The 20,835-nt window shown below is 47.9% G+C and overlaps 1 protein-coding gene across 1 annotated transcript in view; it reads left to right on the top strand.

Moving 5' to 3' along the window:
• Nucleotides 1–20,450, top strand: part of LOC137535615 (zinc finger protein 33A-like) — a 189,272-nt gene extending 168,822 nt beyond the window's left edge. Inside the window, exon 4 of the mRNA XM_068257469.1 lies at nt 16,658–20,450. Within this exon, the coding sequence (XP_068113570.1) occupies nt 16,658–18,369 (1,712 nt within the window). The 3' untranslated portion in view covers nt 18,370–20,450. The remainder of the gene's footprint in view (nt 1–16,657) is intronic.
• Nucleotides 20,451–20,835: the final 385 nt, after the last annotated feature.

Below are 20,835 nucleotides of genomic sequence, written 5' to 3'. Positions count from 1 at the left end.
CAGCTCCTGCAGGGCATCCAAGCTTTTGACTGACAGTCCTTTTAACCACTGCTGGAAGGCAGTGCGCAGGTTGCACGCATGATCCAGGTAACTGTCATTAGGACCTCGCTGCACTGTCCTGAAACGTTTGCGATACACTTCTGGCGTGAGGTGGTATCGTGCAATGATGGCTTTCTTAATTGCCTCAAAGTCTGTTTCTTCCTCCTGGGGGAGACTCACAAACGCCTCCAGGGCCTTGCCTCTCAGCCCTGGTGTGAGGTATCTTGCCCACTGCTCACGGGGCACCCCATACTGCCGACAAGTCCTTTCAAACCCCTGTAGGAAAGTGTCTATGTCAGAGTCTTTGTCCATAGCAGGGAACTAATCCAGGGGGATTCTGTGGACTCGCTCACCTTCGCGTTCTGCGGGTCCAGCAGACCGGTTCTGCTGCTGAAGTTTAGCCAGCTCCAGTTGGTATCGCTGTTCCGCGTGTTCCCTCTCGGCTTGCCGATGTTCCAGGATCAGCATTAGGCGCAGTTCAGGATCAGCCGAGTTCAGAAGCTGTAGATCAGCTTCCAGAGATGTCATCTCCGTGTTCGGTGGATCCTCCAGGACATCGTCTCTACTCGCATTCTGTGGCGGGAGCGATTCCTCCTCTGGCGTGTCGTGAGCTAGTCCGCTGGCGATGGAGCACGGGCTTGCTCTGCCTCATCATACTCCTCGAGCGCACGAACTAACTGCTCCTTAGTCTGGCCGCTCACCGTCTCGATGCCTCTGTGCTCACACAGGTTGAGTAGTATCTCTTTGTTTTGCCTTGCATAGCTGGATGCTTTCTGAGCCATCGTGTTGCAAAAAATAAAAAGAAAAAGAAGGGGGGAGGGAAAGCAAAAACACCAAGTGTGTATCCTTGAACAACAAAAACGTATATAGATTCTGCACTGAGTAGACTTCTGTAGGCTAGTTGCTTCTAGCAAGCTTCCAGCCTTTAGTACTCAGAATAGCGAGCTAAACTGCGTACTAATGTACTAAACGTTCCCACCACTGCCAGCCAATTATGTCAGGAACCGGCCCGCGGCACGCCTGCGTATACGGTTCCCGATTGCGGGTTTGACCAGATCAAGCGGGGAGCAGCCTTATTCGAGCTAAAACAAGGCTGGGACCCCTCAACACACCTCTCACTGCCACCACTAGCGGTTCGCTAGACACTTCCACTCTGCTGTCGAGTCCTCAGCGCGCAATCCGCGTTTTCGTATTCGGGTCAGCTTTGCGCTTAGGCCGAATACGGGAACGCCATGCACCCACACACACACACACAGTTGCAATCTTACACTGTAGTGAAGCAAAACCACTAACAGTCGTTCCGAATGATACTGTTAGCCACTCAGCTGTTGAGCTACTCGCACTGGCGTTTTCGTACATTGGGTCAGCTGCGCGCTTTAGGCCAACGTATGACAAACGCCCCACACACAATGCAATTACAATCTTATACGGTAGTGTCGCTCAATCATACAATCAGGCACGGACTTATACACACTTCAATCTCTTCTAGGCTATGAGTGTTAGTTTAGTACAGCAGAAGTCAAGCTTATTAAATAACAATTTAATATTCCAGGAAAACGTGGAACAAAGCAGAACTTAATATATACAAAAGATGTACAAAAAAAAAAAAAGTAAAAAAGTTACAAAGATAAAAGTTACAAAAATACACACACAGATATTTGCGTAAAAATAAATGGGGGAAAAAGAACGTTACCAGCTTAGGTTAGAACGTTGTTTGACGGGAGGACGCCGTTTTCGACCAGGAGTCGCGATCATCCCTAGCTAAAGCGCTACCTCCAGAAGAAGAACCTGTGACTGTTCTGGACCACCTTAAAGAGACTCTGTAACAAAAATTTTAGCAGTATTTCTCCTATCCTACAAGTTCCTAAGGCTGTTCCATTGTGCTCTGGCTTACTGCAGCACTTTCTACTTACACCATCTCTGTAATAAATCAACTTATCTTTCCCCTGTCGGATTTGTCGCCTGTGTCTGGAAGGCTGCCAACTCTTCAGTAATGTGAACAAGTTAACTCCTTCCAAGCCCCTCCAGTGCTCCTGTGATGATTATTCTTCACAGACAATGTCCCTGCTCTCACTGTCAGCTTGTCTGCTATCTGTGAGGCTGATAAACACAGACTGATAAACTGAACAAAGAATAGCTGGCTGAGGAGGAAGCTGCCTGGCAGGCTGACACGAGTGCAGAGCTCTAAAGACACAGCTTTTCATGCCTTATTGACACAGAGCTCTTTCAAAACTTGCACATAACCTCTGGAGACTGAATTCAATGTGCAACTCACTGAATTCTCTGTGTACTCACTGTGTATTAACTGAGTTCACTGCTCTGCTGATGTACTTCCTGTTTTGGTGGCCATCTTTTCTGTTTACAAAACAGTTTATAAAACAGTTTTTTTACCCTCTTTATTGCAGCGGAGAGCAGCAAAAATATTACAGAGGGGGCTAGGAGATGACCCCAAACAGGCAGGGATGTTTGTTTATACTTCATTTTGTGAATACAGATTCTCTTTAAATAGTCTGAAGTGTCCCCTGGGGCATTTAATGTCCAGCCCCCAGGAACTAATGCAATTTCCCCGTTTGTGACATCACCGAACGCTTGTCATAATCTTCCTGTGATATGCGAACTTCAAAGGGTTCCTGCTTCAGCTTTTTGAAGTCTGCAGAGATTTCCAACCCCTTCCAATAGATGTAATTTACAGGGTATAGTTTGCACCTCCACCAATAATTCAATTTCCTCACAATGAAATAGTGTTTAACACACATGTCAACTTTTGGTGAAGAGACTCTTCCTGACTAGCCTAGAGTTCTTCACAATGCTTTAACAGCCTTCATCAACAGAAGTGTAAATGTTTCAAGTGTCAATGACTTCAACACTTCACTTCTGCCATTGTCTGATTACCCCAGCTCTATTCACTGAAGTCCTCTTTAGATGCAAATGTAGGTGTATTGACCCACACACACAATCACATGAACCGTCCATGAATCTGGCATATCTACACCTTTGACATAACACAGCAGGTTAGAAAAATGATAGAAATATGTTCCTGTTATCCTTACATCATCAGCCTCATAACTAGCTGCTATATTCCTGACACTGTCCTCTAGCGCGTGCGTAACTCTCCCTCCGTGTGCACTAGAAGGCCCAGACAAACCAGACACATGTCGCTGTGCGGAAACCGCCGGTCTGAACGCGGAGACAGCCGCCCTGCTGCCAGACCGCGCGGCGGCATCTCCGCCATTCATTACATCCCGGAAAAACATCTGGATTTGACACAAAGCAGTGTTTTATAGGGGAACTGAAGAGAGAGGTATATGGAGGCTGTCATGTTTATTTCCTTTTAAGCAATACCAGTTGCCTGGCAGCCCTGCTGATCCTCTGCATCTAATACTATTAACCATAGCCCCTGAACAAGCATTCAGCAGATCAGGTGTTTCAGTGGTTCAGACTTTAAAGTCAGATCTGACAAGACTAGCTGCATGCTTGTTTCTGGTTTTATTCAGATACTACTGCATAGAAATAGACCAGCAGGGCTGCCAGGCAACTGGTATTGATTAAAAGGAAATAAACATGACAGCCTCCATATAGCTCTCTCTTCAGTTCCCCTTTAAGGTCAGAAATCTCATTGAATGTTCAATTGCAGGCCTACACTACTTTACAACATCAGGAAGTGTAATCCTACTTCTCTCCCTCTCTCCCTCTTCCTCCTTGTCTTCCAGGGAATTGTAGGATTTCAAAAGCCAGCTTACATACATTGGCCGGGAATCGAACCCAGGTCTAGTGCTTGGTAGGTAGCTCTCCTCACCACTATACCACCACCAACACTACATACTGAAGCCAGCCTAGCATGTACCATTATGATCTATCCAAGAGAAAAATGAGCTTGCTTAGGGATTTGTAGGATGTCAAAAGCCAACTCACATACATTGGCCAGGAATCAAACCCAGGCCTAACACTTGGTAGGCTGCTATCCTAACCATTATACCACCAACACAACACACTACAATGCTACATGCTGAAGCCAGCCTAGCATGTACCATTATGATATATCCAAGAGAAAAATGAGCTTGCTTAGGGATTTGTAGGATGTCAAAAGCCAACTCACATACATTGGCCAGGAATCAAACCCAGGCCTAACACTTGGTAGGCTGCTATCCTAACCATTATACCACCAACACAACACACTACAATGCTACATGCTGAAGCCAGCCTAGCATGTACCATTGTGATATATCCAAGAGAAAATGAGCTTGCTTAGGGATTTGTAGGATGTCAAAAGCCAAATCGCATACATTGGCCAGGAATCGAACCCAGGCCTACCACTTGGTAGGCTGCTATCCTAACCATTATAACACCAACACAACACACTACAAAGCTACATGCTGAAGCCAGCCTAGCATGTACCATTGTGATATAGCCAAGAGAAAAATGAGCTTGCTTAGGGGTTTGTAGGATGTCAAAAGCCAACTCACATACATTGGCCAGGAATCAGCAAAGCCCTAATGACACTTTCTTTTAAGGGGCTATGGTGGCCATAGGCCCTTAAGAGAAAGAGTCATAAGGGCCTTGCTGTAACATAGGTTGTAGTGTAACTATTTCAACTAATGTACCCTTCTTAAACTTGAAGATTGTATACAAATGTAAGCAGACTGCAGAGTGGCGCAGCAGAAGTGTGCTGGGCCCATAACCCAGAGGTTGATGGATCGAAACCATCCTCTGCTAGGCATGATATCATTTTCACACCTCGGTTTATCACATGGGCAAAACGGTTTCCATTGCCCTGTAAGAGAAAGTGTAATAAGGGCCCTGCCATAACATAGATATTACGGTAACTAAGACTACTCCTGGGCCTTTCTTGTAGTTGAAGAGATGAGTGAACTGTGACATCACACTTAAAAAACAAACAAACAAAAACAAAAACAGCAAACAGAGAAGCTTCCCCATATTGGAGCATTGGATTTGGTAAAGTCTTAAGCCAATGGGCCTGATTCACAAAGTGGTGCAAACTTTTTCGCGGAGTTTTGCGCGCGCAATTTGCCGCGATTCGCGTGATCGCGTCCGCGAATGCGCGAATCGCGGCAAATTGCGCGCGCAAAAGTCCGCGAAAAAGTTTGCACCACTTTGTGAATCAGGCCCAATGTGTTGTAAAAGACACAAGTAAGCTTTAGGTTAGCAGGAATGGTTGCATGGCCACCTAGCTTTTTATCCTTCCCAGGCCAGCTAGGCTGACTTCAGCATGTAGTGTTGGTGGAGTAGTGGAGAGCATAGCTGCCCTCCAAGCAGTCGACCTGGGTTTGATTCCTGGCCAATGTATGCGAGTTGGCTTTTGACATCCTAAAAATCCCTAAGCAAGCTAATTTTTCTCTTGGATATATCATAATGGTACATGCTAGGCTGGCTTCAGCATGTAGCATTGTAGTGTGTTGTGTTGGTGGTATAATGGTTAGGATAGCAGCCTACCAAGTGTTAGGCCTGGATTTGATTCCTGGCCAATGTATGTGAGTTGACTTTTGACATCCTACAAATCCCTAAGAAAGCTAATTTTTCTCTTGGATATATCATAATGGTACATGCTAGGCTGGCTTCAGCATGTAGTGTTGGTGGTGGTATAGTGGTGAAGAGAGCTGCCTACCAAGCACTAGACCTGGGTTCGATTCCTGGCCAATGTATGTGAGCTGGCTAGTAATAGTGAGTGACACACAAGTGACACTAGTAATAATAACTAACTCACTCACAAATAACAGCTGGAGTGACACATAAACTGGCCGGCTAGTAATAGTGAGTGACAGACGACTGACACTAGTAATAATAACTAACTCACTCACAAATGAGTGAGTGACAGACAAGTGACACTAGTAATAATAACTAACTCACAGTCACAAGTAACAGCTGGAGTGACACATAAACTGGCCGGCTAGTAATAGTGAGTGACACACAAGTGACACTAGTAATAATAACTAACTCACAGTCACAAGTAACAGCTGGAGTGACACATAAACTGGCCGGGTAGTAATAGTGAGTGACACACAAGTGACACTAGTAATAATAACTAACTCACAAGTAACAGCTGGAGTGACACATAAACTGGCCGGCTAGTAATAGTGAGTGACAGACAAGTGACACTAGTAATGATAACTAACTCACTCACAAATAACAACAGCTGGAGTGACACATAAACTGACCGGCTCGTAATAGTGAGTGACAGACGACTGACACTAGTCATAATAACTAACTCACTCACAAATAACAGCTGGAGTGACACATAAACTGGCCGGCTAGTAATAGTGAGTGACAGACGAGTGACACTAGTCATAATAACTAACTCACTCACAAATAACAGCTGGAGTGACACATAAACTGGCCGGCTCGTAATAGTGAGTGACAGACGACTGACACTAGTAATAATATCTAACTCACTCACAAATAACAGCTGGAGTGACACATAAACTGGCCGGCTAGTAATAGTGAGTGACACTAGTAATAATAACTAACTCACTCACAAATAACAGCTGGAGTGACACATAAACTGGCCGGCTCGTAATAGTGAGTGACAGACAAGTGACACTATTAATAATGACTAACTCACTCACTCACAAATAACAGCTGGAGTGACACATAAACTGGCCACCTAGTAATAGTGAGTGACAGACGAGTGACACTAGTAATAATGACTAACTCGCTCACAAATAACAGCTGGAGTGACACATAAACTGGCCGGCTAGTATGAGTGAGTGACAGACGAGTGACACTAGTAATAATGACTAACTCACTCATAAGTAACAGCTGGAGTGACACATAAACTGGCCGGCTAGTAATAGTGAGTGACAGACGAGTGACACTAGTAATAATAACTAACTCACTCATAAGTAACAGCTGGAGTGACACATAAACTTCCCAGCTAGTAATAGTGAGTGACACACAAGTGACACTAGTAATAATAACTAACTCACTCACAAATAACAGCTGGAGTGACACATAAACTGGCCGGCTAGTAATAGTGAGTGACAGACAAGTGACACTAGTAATAATAACTAACTCGCTCACAAATAACAGCTGGAGTGACACATAAACTGGCCAGCTAGTATGAGTGAGTGACAGACGAGTGACACTAGTAATAATAACTAACTCACTCACAAGTAACAGCTGGAGTGACACATAAACTTCCCAGCTAGTAATAGTGAGTGACAGACGAGTGACACTAGTAATAATGACTAACTCACTCACAAGTAACAGCTGGAGTGACACATAAACTTCCCAGCTAGTAATAGTGAGTGACAGACGACTGACACTAGTAATAATAACTAACTCACTCACAAATAACAGCTGGAGTGACACATAAACTGGCCACCTAGTAATAGTGAGTGACAGACGAGTGACACTAGTAATAATAACTAACTCACTCACAAGTATCAGCTGGAGTGACACATAAACTTCCCAGCTAGTAATAGTGAGTGACAGACGAGTGACACTAGTAATAATGACTAACTCACTCACAAATAGCAGCTGGAGTGACACATTAACTTGCCGGCTAGTAATAGTAAGTGACAGACAAGTGACACTAGAACTACACTGATATATACAGTGGCTTGCAAAAGTATTCGGCCCCCTTGAAGTTTTCCACATTTTGTCACATTACTGCCACAAACATGAATCAATTTTATTGGAATTCCACGTGAAAGACCAATACAAAGTGGTGTACACGTGAGAAGTGGAACGAAAATCATACATTCCAAACATTTTTTAAAAATAAATAACTGCAAAGTGTGGTGTGCGTAATTATTCAGCCCCCTTTGGTCTGAGTGCAGTCAGTTGCCCATAGACATTGCCTGATGAGTGCTAATGACTAAATAGAGTGCACCTGTGTGTAATCTAATGTCAGTACAAATACAGCTGCTCTGTGACAGCCTCAGAGGCTGTCTAAGAGAATATTGGGAGCAACAACACCACGAAGTCCAAAGAACACACCAGACAGGTCAGGGATAAAGTTATTGAGAAATTTAAAGCAGGTTTAGGCTACAAAAAGATTTCCAAAGCCTTCAACATCTCACAGAGCACTGTTCAAGCGATCATTCAGAAATGGAAGGAGTATGGCACAACTGTAAACCTACCAAGACAAGGCCATCCACCTAAACTCACAGGCCGAACAAGGAGAGCGCTGATCAGAAATGCAGTCTAGAGGCCCATGGTGACTCTGGACGAGCTGCAGAGATCTACAGCTCAGGTGGGGGAATCTGTCCATAGGACAACTATTAGCCATGCACTGTACAAAGTTGGCCTTTATGGTAGAGTGGCAAGAAGAAAGCCATTGTTAACAGAAAAGCATAAGAAGTCCCGTTTGCAGTTTGCCACAAGCCATGTGGGGGACACAGCAACCATGTGGAAGAAGGTGCTCTGGTCAGATGAGACCAAAATGGAACTTTTTAGCCAAAATGCAAAACGCTATGTGTGGCAGAAAACTAATACTGCACATCACTCTGAACACACCATCCCCACTGTCAGATATGGTGGTAGCAGCATCATGCTCTGGGGGTGCATCTCTTCAGCAGGGACAGGGAAGCTGTTCAGAGTTGATGGGAAGATGGATGGAGCCAAATACAGGGCAATCTTGGAAGAAAACCTCTTGGAGGCTGCAAAAGACTTGAGACTGGGGCGGAGGTTCACCTTCCAGCAGGACAATGACCCTAAACATAAAGCCAGGGCAACAATGGAATGGTTTAAAACAAAACATATCTATGTGTTAGAATGGCCCAGTCAAAGTCCAGATCTAAATCCAATCGAGAATCTGGCAAGATCTGAAAACTGCTGTTCACAAACGCTGTCCATCTAATCTGACTGAGCTGGAGCTGTTTTGCAAAGAAGAATGGGCAAGGATTTCAGTCTCTAGATGAGCAAAGCTGGTAGAGACATACCCTAAAAGACTGGCAGCTGTAATTGCAGGAAAAGGTGGTTCTACAAAGTATTGACTCAGGGGGCCGAATAATTACGCACACCCCACTTTGCAGTTATTTATTTGTAAAAAATGTTTGGAATGATGTATGATTTTCGTTCCACTTCTCACATGTACACCACTTTGTATTGGCCTTTCATGTGGAATTCCAATAAAATTGATGCATGTTTGTGGCAGTAATGTGACAAAATGTGGAAAACTGCAAGCCACAGTATATATATACATATATATATATATATAATCATACTGAGTGTGACACTGTACAGAATAAAACAAGTACTGTGTCCCTACAATCCCTCATCTATCCCCCCTACACAGGCCTAGCAGCTAAGCTAACTGTACACATAATCCCTAATCTATAGGTGGGCATACATCAGGTGACTTGGCGGCCGATCGACCAACCAATTTGATTATTATAATCGGAATCAGATGGAAATCTGTGCCGCCAAATGCCCGACTGACAATGTGACTAATTTAAGGCTGAAATCAGCTGCATTAATCAGTCAGATGCTGCAAGATGTACGGCCGACTTGTTCGATGGGGTGTTCTGCGGAAACAGCGGGTGATATCGGGTGTGCAGCGGTAACATCGGGTGATATGGGCTGTGCAGCGGTAACAGTGGGTGATATCGGGTGTGCAGCGGTAACAGCGGGTGATATGGGGTGTGCAGTGGTAACAGCGCGTGATATCAGGTGTGTAGCGGTAACAGCGGGTGATATCGGGTGTGCAGCGGTAACAGCGGGTGATATTGGGTGTGCAGCGGTAACAACGGGTGATATCGGGTGTGCAGCGATAACAGCGGGTGATTTCGGGTGTGCAGCGGTAACAGCGGGTGAAATCGGGTGTGCAGCGGTAACAGCTGGTGATATGGGGTGTGCAGCGGTAACAGCGGGATATATCGGGTGTGCAGCGGTAACATCGGGTGATATGGGGTGTGCAGCGGTAACAGCGGGTGATATGGGGTGTGCAGCAATAACAGCGGGTGATATCGGGTGTGCAGCGGCAACAGCGGGTGATGTCGGGTGTGCAGAGGTAACAGCGGGTGATATCGGGTGTGCAGCGGTAACAGCGGGTGATATCGGGTGTGCAGCAGTAACAGCGGGTGATATCGGGTGTGCAGCGGTAACAGCGGGTGATATCGGGTGTGCAGCGGTAACAGTGGGTGATATCAGGTGTGCAGCTGTAACAGCGGGTGATATCGGGTGTGCAGCAGTAACAGCGGGTGATATGGGGTGTGCAGCAGTAACAGCAGGTGATATCGGGTGTGCAGCGGTAACAGCGAGTGATATGGGGTGTGCAGCGGTAACAGCGGGTGATATGGGGTGTGCAGCGGTAACAGCGGGTGATATGGGGTGTGCAGCGGTAACAGCGGGTGATATGGGTGTGCAGCGGTAACAGCGGGTGATGTCGGGTGTGCAGAGGTAACAGCGGGTGATATGGGGTGTGCAGCGGTAACAGCGGGTGATATGGGGTGTGCAGCAGTAACAGTGGGTGATATCAGGTGTGCAGTGGTAACAGCGGGTGATATCGGGTGTGCAGCAGTAACAGCGGGTGATATGGGGTGTGCAGCAGTAACAGCAGGTGATATCGGGTGTGCAGCGGTAACAGCGAGTGATATGGGGTGTGCAGCGGTAACAGCGGGTGATATGGGGTGTGCAGCGGTAACAGCGGGTGATATGGGGTGTGCAGCGGTAACAGCGGGTGATATGGGTGTGCAGCGGTAACAGCGGGTGATATCGGGTGTGCAGCGGTAACAGCGGGTGATATGGGGTGTGCAGCGGTAACAGCGGGTGATATGGGGTGTGCAGCAGTAACAGCGGGTGATATCGGGTGTGCAGCGGTAACAGCGGGTGATATCGGGTGTGCAGCGGTAACAGCGGGTGATGTCGGGTGTGCAGAGGTAACAGCGGGTGATATGGGGTGTGCAGCAGTAACAGCGGGTGATATCGGGTGTGCAGCGGTAACAGCGGGTGATATCGGGTGTGCAGCGGTAACAGCGGGTGATATCGGGTGTGCAGCGGTAACAGCGGGTGATATCGGGTGTGCAGCTGTAACAGCGGGTGATATGGGGTGTGCAGCGGTAACAGCGGGTGATATCAGGTGTGCAGCGGTAACAGCGGGTGATATCGGGTGTGCAGCTGTAACAGCGGGTGATATGGGGTGTGCAGCGGTAACAGCGGGTGATATGGGGTGTGCAGCGGTAACAGCGGGTGATATCAGGTGTGCAGCGGTAACATCGGGTGATATAGGGTGTGCAGCAGTAACAGCAGGTGCAGTGGCGTAGCTAAGGAGCTGTGGGCCCCGATGCAAGTTTTACAATGGGGCCCCCCAAGCACTCTATACATAGCAATTGATTCGGCGCACCAAAACCTGCCAATGGTAACTACAGTGTCTGAGGTGCAAGAAGGGGATGGGGAACAGTTTGTTAATAATTACCACTATTCAAAGTACCTATAGAAGTGATTATTATGAGCATAGGACCAATAGAGAGCTATTACAGTAGTTGAGGGAGGGCCCTTCGGGGCCCCTCTGGCCCAAGGGCCCCGATGCGGTGGCTACCTCTGCAACCCCTATTGCTACGCCCCTGAGCAGGTGATATCGGGTGTGCAGCGGTAACAGCGAGTGATATGGGGTGTGCAGCGGTTACAGCGGGTGATATCGGGTGTGCAGCGGTAACAGCGGGTGATATGGGGTGTGCAGCGGTAACAGCGGGTGACATCGGGTGTGCAGCGGTAACAGCGGGTGATATCGGGTGTGCAGCGGTAACAGCGGATGATATCTGGTGTGCAGCGGTAACAGCGGGTGATATGGGGTGTGCAGCGGTAACAGCGGGTGATGTCGGGTGTGCAGAGGTAACAGCGGGTGATATCAGGTGTGCAGCGGTAACAGCGGGTAATATCGGGTGTGCAGTGGTAACAGTGGGTGATATCGGGTGTGCAGCAGTAAAAGCGGGTGATATCAGGTGTGCAGCGGTAACAGCGGGTGATATGGGGTGTGCAGCAGTAACAGTGGGTGATATCGGGTGTGCAGTGATAACAGTGGGTGATATCGGGTGTGCAGCAGTAAAAGCGGGTGATATCGGGTGTGCAGCGGTAACAGCGGGTGATATAGGGTGTGCAGCGGTAACAGCGGGTGATATGGGGTGTGTAGCGGTAACAGCGGGTGATATCGGGTGTGCAGCGGTAACAGCGGGTGATATGGGGTGTGCAGCGGTAACAGCGGGTGATATGGGGTGTGCAGCGGTAACAGCGGGTGATATGGGGTGTGCAGCGGTAACAGCGGGTGATATGGGGTGTGCAGCGGTAACAGCGGGTGATATAGGGTGTGCAGCGGTAACAGCGGGTGATATCGGGTGTGCAGTGGTAACAGCGGGTGATATCGGGTGTGCAGCGGTAACAGCGGGTGATATCGGGTGTGCAGCGGTGACAGCGGGTGATATCGGGTGTGTAGCGGTAACAGCGGGTGATATGGGGTGTGCAGCGGTAACAGCGGGTGATATCGGGTGTGCAACGGTAGCAGCGGGTGATATGGGGTGTGCAGCGGTAACAGCGGGTGATATGGGGTGTGTAGCGGTGACAGCGGGTGATATGGGGTGTGCAGCGGTAACAGCGGGTGATATGGGGTGTGCAGTGGTAACAGCGGGTGATATGGGGTGTGCAGCGGTAGCAGCGGGTGATATCGGGTGTGCAGCGGTAACAGCGGGTGATATGGGGTGTGCAGCGGTAACATCGGGTGATATGGGGTGTGCAGCGGTAACATCGGGTGATATGGGGTGTGCAGCGGTAACATCGGGTGATATGGGGTGTGCAGCGGTAACAGCGGGTGATATGGGGTGTGCAGCGGTAACAGCGGGTGATATGGGGTGTGCAGCGGTAACAGCGGGTGATATGGGGTGTGCAGCGGTGACAGCGGGTGATATGGGGTGTGCAGCGGTGACAGCGGGTGATATCAGGTGTGCAGCGGTAACAGCGGGTGATATGGGGTGTGCAGCGGTAACAGCGGGTGATATGGGGTGTGCAGCGGTAACAGCGGGTGATATGGGGTGTGCAGCGGTAACAGCAGGTGATATGGGGTGTGCAGCGGTAACAGCGGGTGATATGGGGTGTGCAGCGGTAACAGCGGGTGATATGAGGTGGGCAGCGGTGACAGCGGGTGAAATGGGGTGTGCAGCGGTAACAGCGGGTGATATGGGGTGTGCAGCGGTAACAGCGGGTGATATTGGGTGTGCAGCGGTGACAGCGGGTGATATGGGGTGTGCAGCGGTAACAGCGGGTGATATGGGGTGTGCAGCGGTAACAGCGGGTGACATCGGGTGTGCAGCGGTGACAGCGGGTGATATGGGGTGTGCAGCAGTAACAGCGGGTGATATGGGGTGTGCAGCGGTAACAGCGGGTGATATGGGGTGTGCAGCGGTAACAGCGGGTGATATGGGGTGTGCAGCGGTGACAGCGGGTGATATGGGGTGTGCAGCGGTGACAGCGGGTGATATGGGGTGTGCAGCGGTAACAGCGGGTGATATGGGGTGTGCAGCGGTGACAGCGGGTGATATGGGGTGTGCAGCGGTAACAGCGGGTGATATGGGGTGTGCAGCGGTAACAGCGGGTGATATGGGGTGTGCAGCGGTAACAGCGGGTGATATCGGGTGTGCAGCGGTAACAGCGGGTGATATGGGGTGTGCAGCGGTAACAGTGGGTGATATCGGGTGTGCAGCGGTAACAGCGGGTGATATGGGGTGTGCAGCGGTAACAGCGGGTGATATGGGGTGTGCAGCGGTAACAGCGGGTGATATGGGGTGTGCAGCGGTAACAGCGGGTGATATGGGGTGTGCAGCGGTAACAGCGGGTGATATTGGGTGTGCAGCGGTGACAGCGGGTGATATGGGGTGTGTAGCGGTAACAGTGGGTGATATGGGGTGTGCAGCGGTAACAGCGGGTGACATCGGGTGTGCAGCGGTAACATCGGGTGATATGGGGTGTGCAGCGGTAACATCGGGTGATATGGGGTGTGCAGCGGTAACAGCTGGTGATATGGGGTGTGCAGCGGTAACAGCGGGATATATCGGGTGTGCAGCGGTAACATCGGGTGATATGGGGTGTGCAGCGGTGACAGCGGGTGATATGGGGTGTGCAGCGGTAACAGCGGGTGATATGGGGTGTGCAGCGGTAACAGCGGGTGATATCGGGTGTGCAGCAGTAACAGCGGGTGATATGGGGTGTGCAGCGGTGACAGCGGGTGATATGGGGTGTGCAGCGGTAACAGCGGGTGATATGGGGTGTGTAGCGGTAACAGCGGGTGATATGGGGTGTGCAGCGGTAACAGCGGGTGATATCGGGTGTGCAGCGGTAACAGCGGGTGACATCGGGTGTGTAGCGGTAACAGCGGGTGATATGGGGTGTGCAGCAGTAACAGCGGGTGATATTGGGTGTGCAGCGGTGACAGCGGGTGATATGGGGTGTGCAGCGGTAACAGTGGGTGATATGGGGTGTGCAGCGGTAACAGTGGGTGATATGGGGTGTGCAGCGGTAACAGCGGGTGATATGGGGTGTGCAGCGGTAACAGCGGGTGATATGGGGTGTGCAGCGGTAACAGCGGGTGATATGGGGTGTGCAGCGGTGACAGCGGGTGATATGGGGTGTGCAGCGGTAACAGCGGGTGATATCGGGTGTGCAGCGGTAACAGCGGGTGATATCGGGTGTGCAGCGGTGACAGCGGGTGATATGGGGTGTGTAGCGGTAACAGCGGGTGATATGGGGTGTGCAGCGGTAACATCGGGTGATATAGGGTGTGCAGCGGTAACAGTGGGTGATATGGGGTGTGCAGCGGTAACAGCGGGTGATATGGGGTGTGCAGCGGTAACAGCGGGTGATATGGGGTGTGCAGCGGTAACAGCGGGTGATATGGGGTGTGCAGCGGTGACAGCGGGTGATATCGGGTGTGCAGCAGTAACAGCGGGTGATATGGGGTGTGCAGCGGTAACAGCGGGTGACATCGGGTGTGCAGCGGTAACAGCGGGTGATATCGGGTGTGCAGCGGTGACAGCGGGTGATATGGGGTGTGTAGCGGTAACAGCGGGTGATATGGGGTGTGCAGCGGTAACATCGGGTGATATAGGGTGTGCAGCGGTAACAGTGGGTGATATGGGGTGTGCAGCGGTAACAGCGGGTGATATCGGGTGTGCAGCGGTAACAGCGGGTGATATGGGGTGTGTAGCGGTAACAGCGGGTGATATGGGGTGTGCAGCGGTAACAGCGGGTGATATCGGGTGTGCAGCTGTGACAGCGGGTGATATGGGGTGTGCAGTGGTAACAGCGGGTGATATGGGGTGTGTAGCGGTAACATCGGGTGATATGGGGTGTGCAGCGGTAACAGCGGGTGATATGGGGTGTGTAGCGGTAACAGCGGGTGACATCGGGTGTGTAGCGGTAACAGCGGGTGATATGGGGTGTGCAGCGGTAACAGCGGGTGATATGGGGTGTGTAGCGGTAACAGCGGGTGATATGGGGTGTGCAGCGGTAACATCGGGTGATATCGGGTGTGCAGCGGTAACAGCGGGTGATATGGGGTGTGTAGCGGTAACAGCGGGTAATATGGGGTGTGGAGCGGTAACAGCGGGTGATATGGGGTGTGCAGCAGTAACAGCGGGTGATATGGGGTGTGCAGCGGTGACAGCGGGTGACATCGGGTGTGCAGCGGTAACAGCAGGTGATATCGGGTGTGCAGCTGTGACAGCGGGTGATATCAGGACAAGTGACGAATGCAGTGAAACCCCCACTTTCTCCCCATAACGTGTAATGTCCCCCCCCCCCCCCGGTGCCCAGTGCACGCTATACATTTCCTGTCCGCAGCCTCTGCTTGCTCTAAGATCTCTCTGCTGTCCATACATGCACCACATGGTTGCCTAGTAACATGGTCACATGTGTCAGTTGTCACACACGCACCGTTACTAGGCAACCATGTGGTGCCCACGTATATGGACGGCGGAGGAAGCCTGGAGCAAGCTGAGGCTGTGGACAGGTAATGTATATTGGGCACTGGGCATGACATTGGTCGGGAATTGGTCTGCAGTTTATGGGCAGCTGACAGATCTCTCTCTAATCAGAGATTTGTCTCTTGGAATCTGCCCACCATTGCGAGTACATTTGTAGTAAATTCGAGTACATCTGTGGTCGGCATTCATAATTTCTCCTGATTACAAATTTCCATTTACGATTAGTAAGTGCTATTACCGATTGGTAATTAAAGGAACTCGTAATTACCGACTGAGTGTGAGCACTACTGTTAGGGAGGGTCGGTGAGGTGTGGATAAATCTGACTGTATGCAAATTGTATGCAGATAATCAGATTTGTCAGGAAATGCATTTGTTTGCCTTAATTGATAGTTACATTTAGTATTCATGCAAGGCAAAGTTATTGTCCTGTGATTGGCCGCCTGTAATGAGCACAACCTTCTGCAGTTCTATGTCAGGCTGATAACTAGTGAGGGTCAGTGACATGCAAATAACTCTGAGATGGTGCAAATTGTATGCAGAGTAATGCAGCTGCTGCATCTGGTCCATTTCCTATCTGCATAAACTTTGCACCAACTTGGAATTATCAGCAGCTCACTGACCCTCTCTAATGATAATTGCTGTTCCCCTCCGAATTCTCTAACAGTAAGTGATGATGTTTCTCTATTTGCAGCGTGGAGTCCCGGCATCAGGAACCTCTCAGAGACTCGTCTCTCTGTATCCACAGACTGTACAACGGATGATGATGTCACTGGACAAGAGTCCCCTGCAGATATCCTGGTGACCCCAAATATTCCCTCAGACTCTCCTCACCTGTGTAACCCTGAGGGGCCTCATACCCAGCACAGCTCTCCCCCTGCTGGAGGGTCTTATTCCTGCTCCACATGTGGGCAATGTTTTGTGCGGAAATCACATCTTGTCATTCATAAGAAATCTCACACTGGAAAGAAGCCATATTCATGTGCTGAGTGTGGGAAATGTTTTTTACACAAATCACATCTTGTCTTACATGAGAGAATTCACACTGGGGAAAAGCCCTATGCATGTGCTGAGTGTGGGAAATGCTTTTCAATCAAATCATCCCTTGTCACACATGAGAGATCCCACACTGGTGAGAAGCCCTATTCATGTGCTGAGTGTGGGAAATGTTTTGTAGACAAATCAAGTCTTGTCGTACATGAGAGAATTCACACTGGTGAGAAGCCCTATTCATGTGCAGAGTGTGGGAAATGTTTTGCAGTGAAAGGAAACTTTGTCACACATGAGCGATCCCACACTGGTGAGAAGCCCTATTCATGTTCTGAGTGTGGGAAATGTTTTTCATATAAATACCAGCTTGTCAGTCATGAGAGATCTCACACTGGTGAGAAGTCCTATTCATGTGCTGAGTGTGGGAAATGTTTTTCATATAAATCAGAGCTTGTCAGTCATGAGAGATCTCACATTGGTAAGAATCCCTATTCATGTGCTGAGTGTGGGAAATGTTTTGTACGGAAATCACTGCTTGTCACACATGAGAGATATCACACTGGTGATAAGCCATATTCATGTTCTGAGTGTGGGAAATGTTTTGTATGGAAATCAGAGCTTGTCGCTCATGAGAGATATCACACTGGTGATAAGCCATATTCATGTGCTGAGTGTGGGAAATGTTTTGTATGGAATTCAGAGCTTGCATGTCATGAGAGATCCCATACTGGAGAGAAGCCCTATTCATGTGCTGAGTGTGGGAAAAGTTATGTAAAGAAATCAGAGCTTACCAGACATGAGAGATCTCACACTGGAGAGAAGCCCTATCCATGTGCTGAGTGTGGGAAATGTTTTGTTCGGAAATCACTTCTTGTCGGGCATCAGAGATCCCATACTGGAGAAAAGCCCTATTCATGTACTGAGTGTGGGAAATGTTTTGTTCGAAAATCATGCCTTGTCATTCATGAGAGATCCCATACTGGAGAGAAGCCCTATCCATGTGCTAAGTGTGGTAAATCTTTTGCACAGAAATCACAACTTAATATTCATGAGAGAACTCACACTGGAGAGAAGCTATATTCATGTACTAAGTGTGGGAAATGTTGTTCATATAAATCGCAGCTTGTCAAGCATGAGAGATCTCACACCGGAGAGAAGCCCTTTGCATGTGCTGAGTGTGGGAAATGTTTTGCACAGAAATCACATCTTAACATGCATAAGAGATCTCACACTGGTGAGAATCCCTATTCATGTGCTGAGTGTGGGAAATGTTTTGTATGGAAATCACTACTTGTCAGACATGAGAGAATTCACACTGGTGAGAAGCCATATTCATGTGCTGAGTGTGGGAAATGTTTTGGGCAGAAATCAGCGCTTATCATACATGAGAGATCTCACACTGGTGAGAAGCTTTAGGTATGTACTTGGTGAGGGAAATGTTTTAGATGGAAATCACAGCTTACCATACATACTGTAAGAGATGTCACACTGGTGAGAAGCCCTATCCATGTATTGAGTGTGGGGAATGTTTTGTACAGAGATCAGAGCTTATCATACATGAGCTGTCACACTGGTGAGAAGCCCTATACATGTGCTGAGTGTGGGAAATGTTTTATACAGAAATCAGAGCTTGACATACTTACTGTAAGAGATATCACACTGGTGAGAAGCTTTAGGTATGTACTTAGTGAGGGAAATGTTTTAGATGGAAATCACAGCTTACCATACATACTGTAAGAGATGTCACACTGGTGAGAAGCCCTATTAATGTGCTGAGTGTGGGAAATGTTTTGTACAGAGATCAGAGCTAGTCACACATGAGCTGTCACACTGGTGAGACGCCATATTTGTGTGCTGAGTATGGGAAGTGTATTGGGTGTAAATTGTAGCTTCTCAGACATTTGTGTTGTGTGTTTTATCTCTTGCTAGATGCACATGGCAGCATATTTACCCAGAATCCCGAGGACTCTCTCATGCTGCTCACTGCATTGGTTTGTAAAGCATTAAACTCCCTGAACTGAGGTGAGATGATGAGATAAACATGGCTACATATAGTACTAAGCCTAGGTACAACTTACCTGTGTACACTTTCTATTTATTCCAGTGCAAAGGTTAATAAACCAGCTGCTCTATTTATGCATATGAGGCAGGATCTGCTGTCACATGCAGCCATGGCTCTCCTGAAAAGTAAATAAAAGCCAGAACACTTTTAACTGGCTGAACAACCACTCCTGATAACAAGAGATTGCTGTGGCAAAGACCCGCTGACCCCATCATACTATGTCACAGCTGCCATACAGGTCTCATCCACTAGAGACTTCTGGAGGCAGAGCCACTGTGAGCACAGCAAATGTTTACGATTGGTTGGTGTGCTCTTTACACAAACCCGATGGCTACGGTCTCACACTCAGGTTGTAAATCTAAACCCTTCAGCATTACCAGTGGCACAAGGCAAGGGGCCCCCTGTCACTGCTTATATTTGCTTTCATTATGGAAACCTTAGCAGAGGCGATTAGATCCAATCCCAACATTTCCGGCACATCAATAGGCAACTAGGAGCACAAGCTAGGACTATTTACAGACAATGTAATCCTCACTTTACCCAACCCTGTATTATCTCTCTCACATTGTAGAAACCTTACACAGCTTCTCAAGGGCCTCTTACTATAAGGTTACCGAGAAGTAGTATTTACTAATGGGCAAACATATAGACAAAGCATCAGAATAAATCCTATATCTTGGGCCTGAATAGAACTCCAGAACTAAAACATTCAGTCATGGAGAGCTGTGAATTCCCCTGGGCAGGCTTGGTGGTGCAGTCATTGGGAATCAGGGGGACAGGGAAAAGGGAAGACCTGCTGAGCCAGGATTACACACCACTGCTCTACTATTACGACTGATTGCTCCATCTCAGAAACATGTGACTTTAGCCAGAGATCTTATACCTGTTTAGGACCCTATTCCACTTCCACAATCTTTCTATAAGGATATTAAGAAGAGTGACTAATTTTATCTGGTCAGGGCTTAAATCTAGAACCCCTCTCCCACGTTTGGCCATTTGACCTCTCCTCATACATCACTGTAGGTCAAATATATCTTGCGAATAAAATGATCTTGACACTCTCCAAATGTTTGTCACTTTGGGAAGAGTTCTTTAAAACTATCACTAAGTGGCATTTCACACCAAGGAAATCCGCTTCATTCCACTCTGATTTGTCTCCAATCTGTTGGAGATGCTCTATTTCTGTTGGTACCTTGCTTCATATGATATGCGACTGCCCTATAGCGCAAACTATATGGAAAGAGGTAGAACAGTATATCAGACAACAGGGCTTGATTCATTAACCGGTTCAGCGCCGCAGTGCCGAAAATCTCATGCATCCGAGCAACGTTCACCTCCCATTCATTCGCCTATAACTTTATTGCTACTTATCACAATGAATTGATCTATATCTTTTTTTTTTCCTCCACTAATTAGGCTTTCTTTGGGTAGTACATTTTGCTAAGAATTATTTTTTTCTTAATCCATTTTAACAGGAAGATTAAGAAAGAAATGAAAAAAATTCATTATTTCTCAGTTTTTGGCCATTATAGTTTGAAATTAATATACGCTACCGTAATTAAAACTCATGTATTTTATTTGCCCATCTGTCCCGGTTATTACACCATTTAAACGATGTCCCTATCACAATTTATGGTGCCGATATTTTATTTAGAAATAAAGGTGCATTTTTACAATTTGCGTCCATCACTATTTATAAACTTATAATTTTAAATAATATAATAACATACTTTCTTGACATGCATATTTAAAAAGTTCAGACCCTTGGGTAACTATTTATGATGTTTTTGTTTTTTTTTATTGTTTTTTTTTCTTTTATT

Source organism: Hyperolius riggenbachi, chromosome 10 (genome assembly GCF_040937935.1).
Source record: "Hyperolius riggenbachi isolate aHypRig1 chromosome 10, aHypRig1.pri, whole genome shotgun sequence".
NCBI lineage: Eukaryota > Metazoa > Chordata > Amphibia > Anura > Hyperoliidae > Hyperolius > Hyperolius riggenbachi.
The sequence above is the reverse complement of the archived record's forward strand: the minus strand, read 5'-3'. Positions and strand labels throughout refer to the sequence as shown.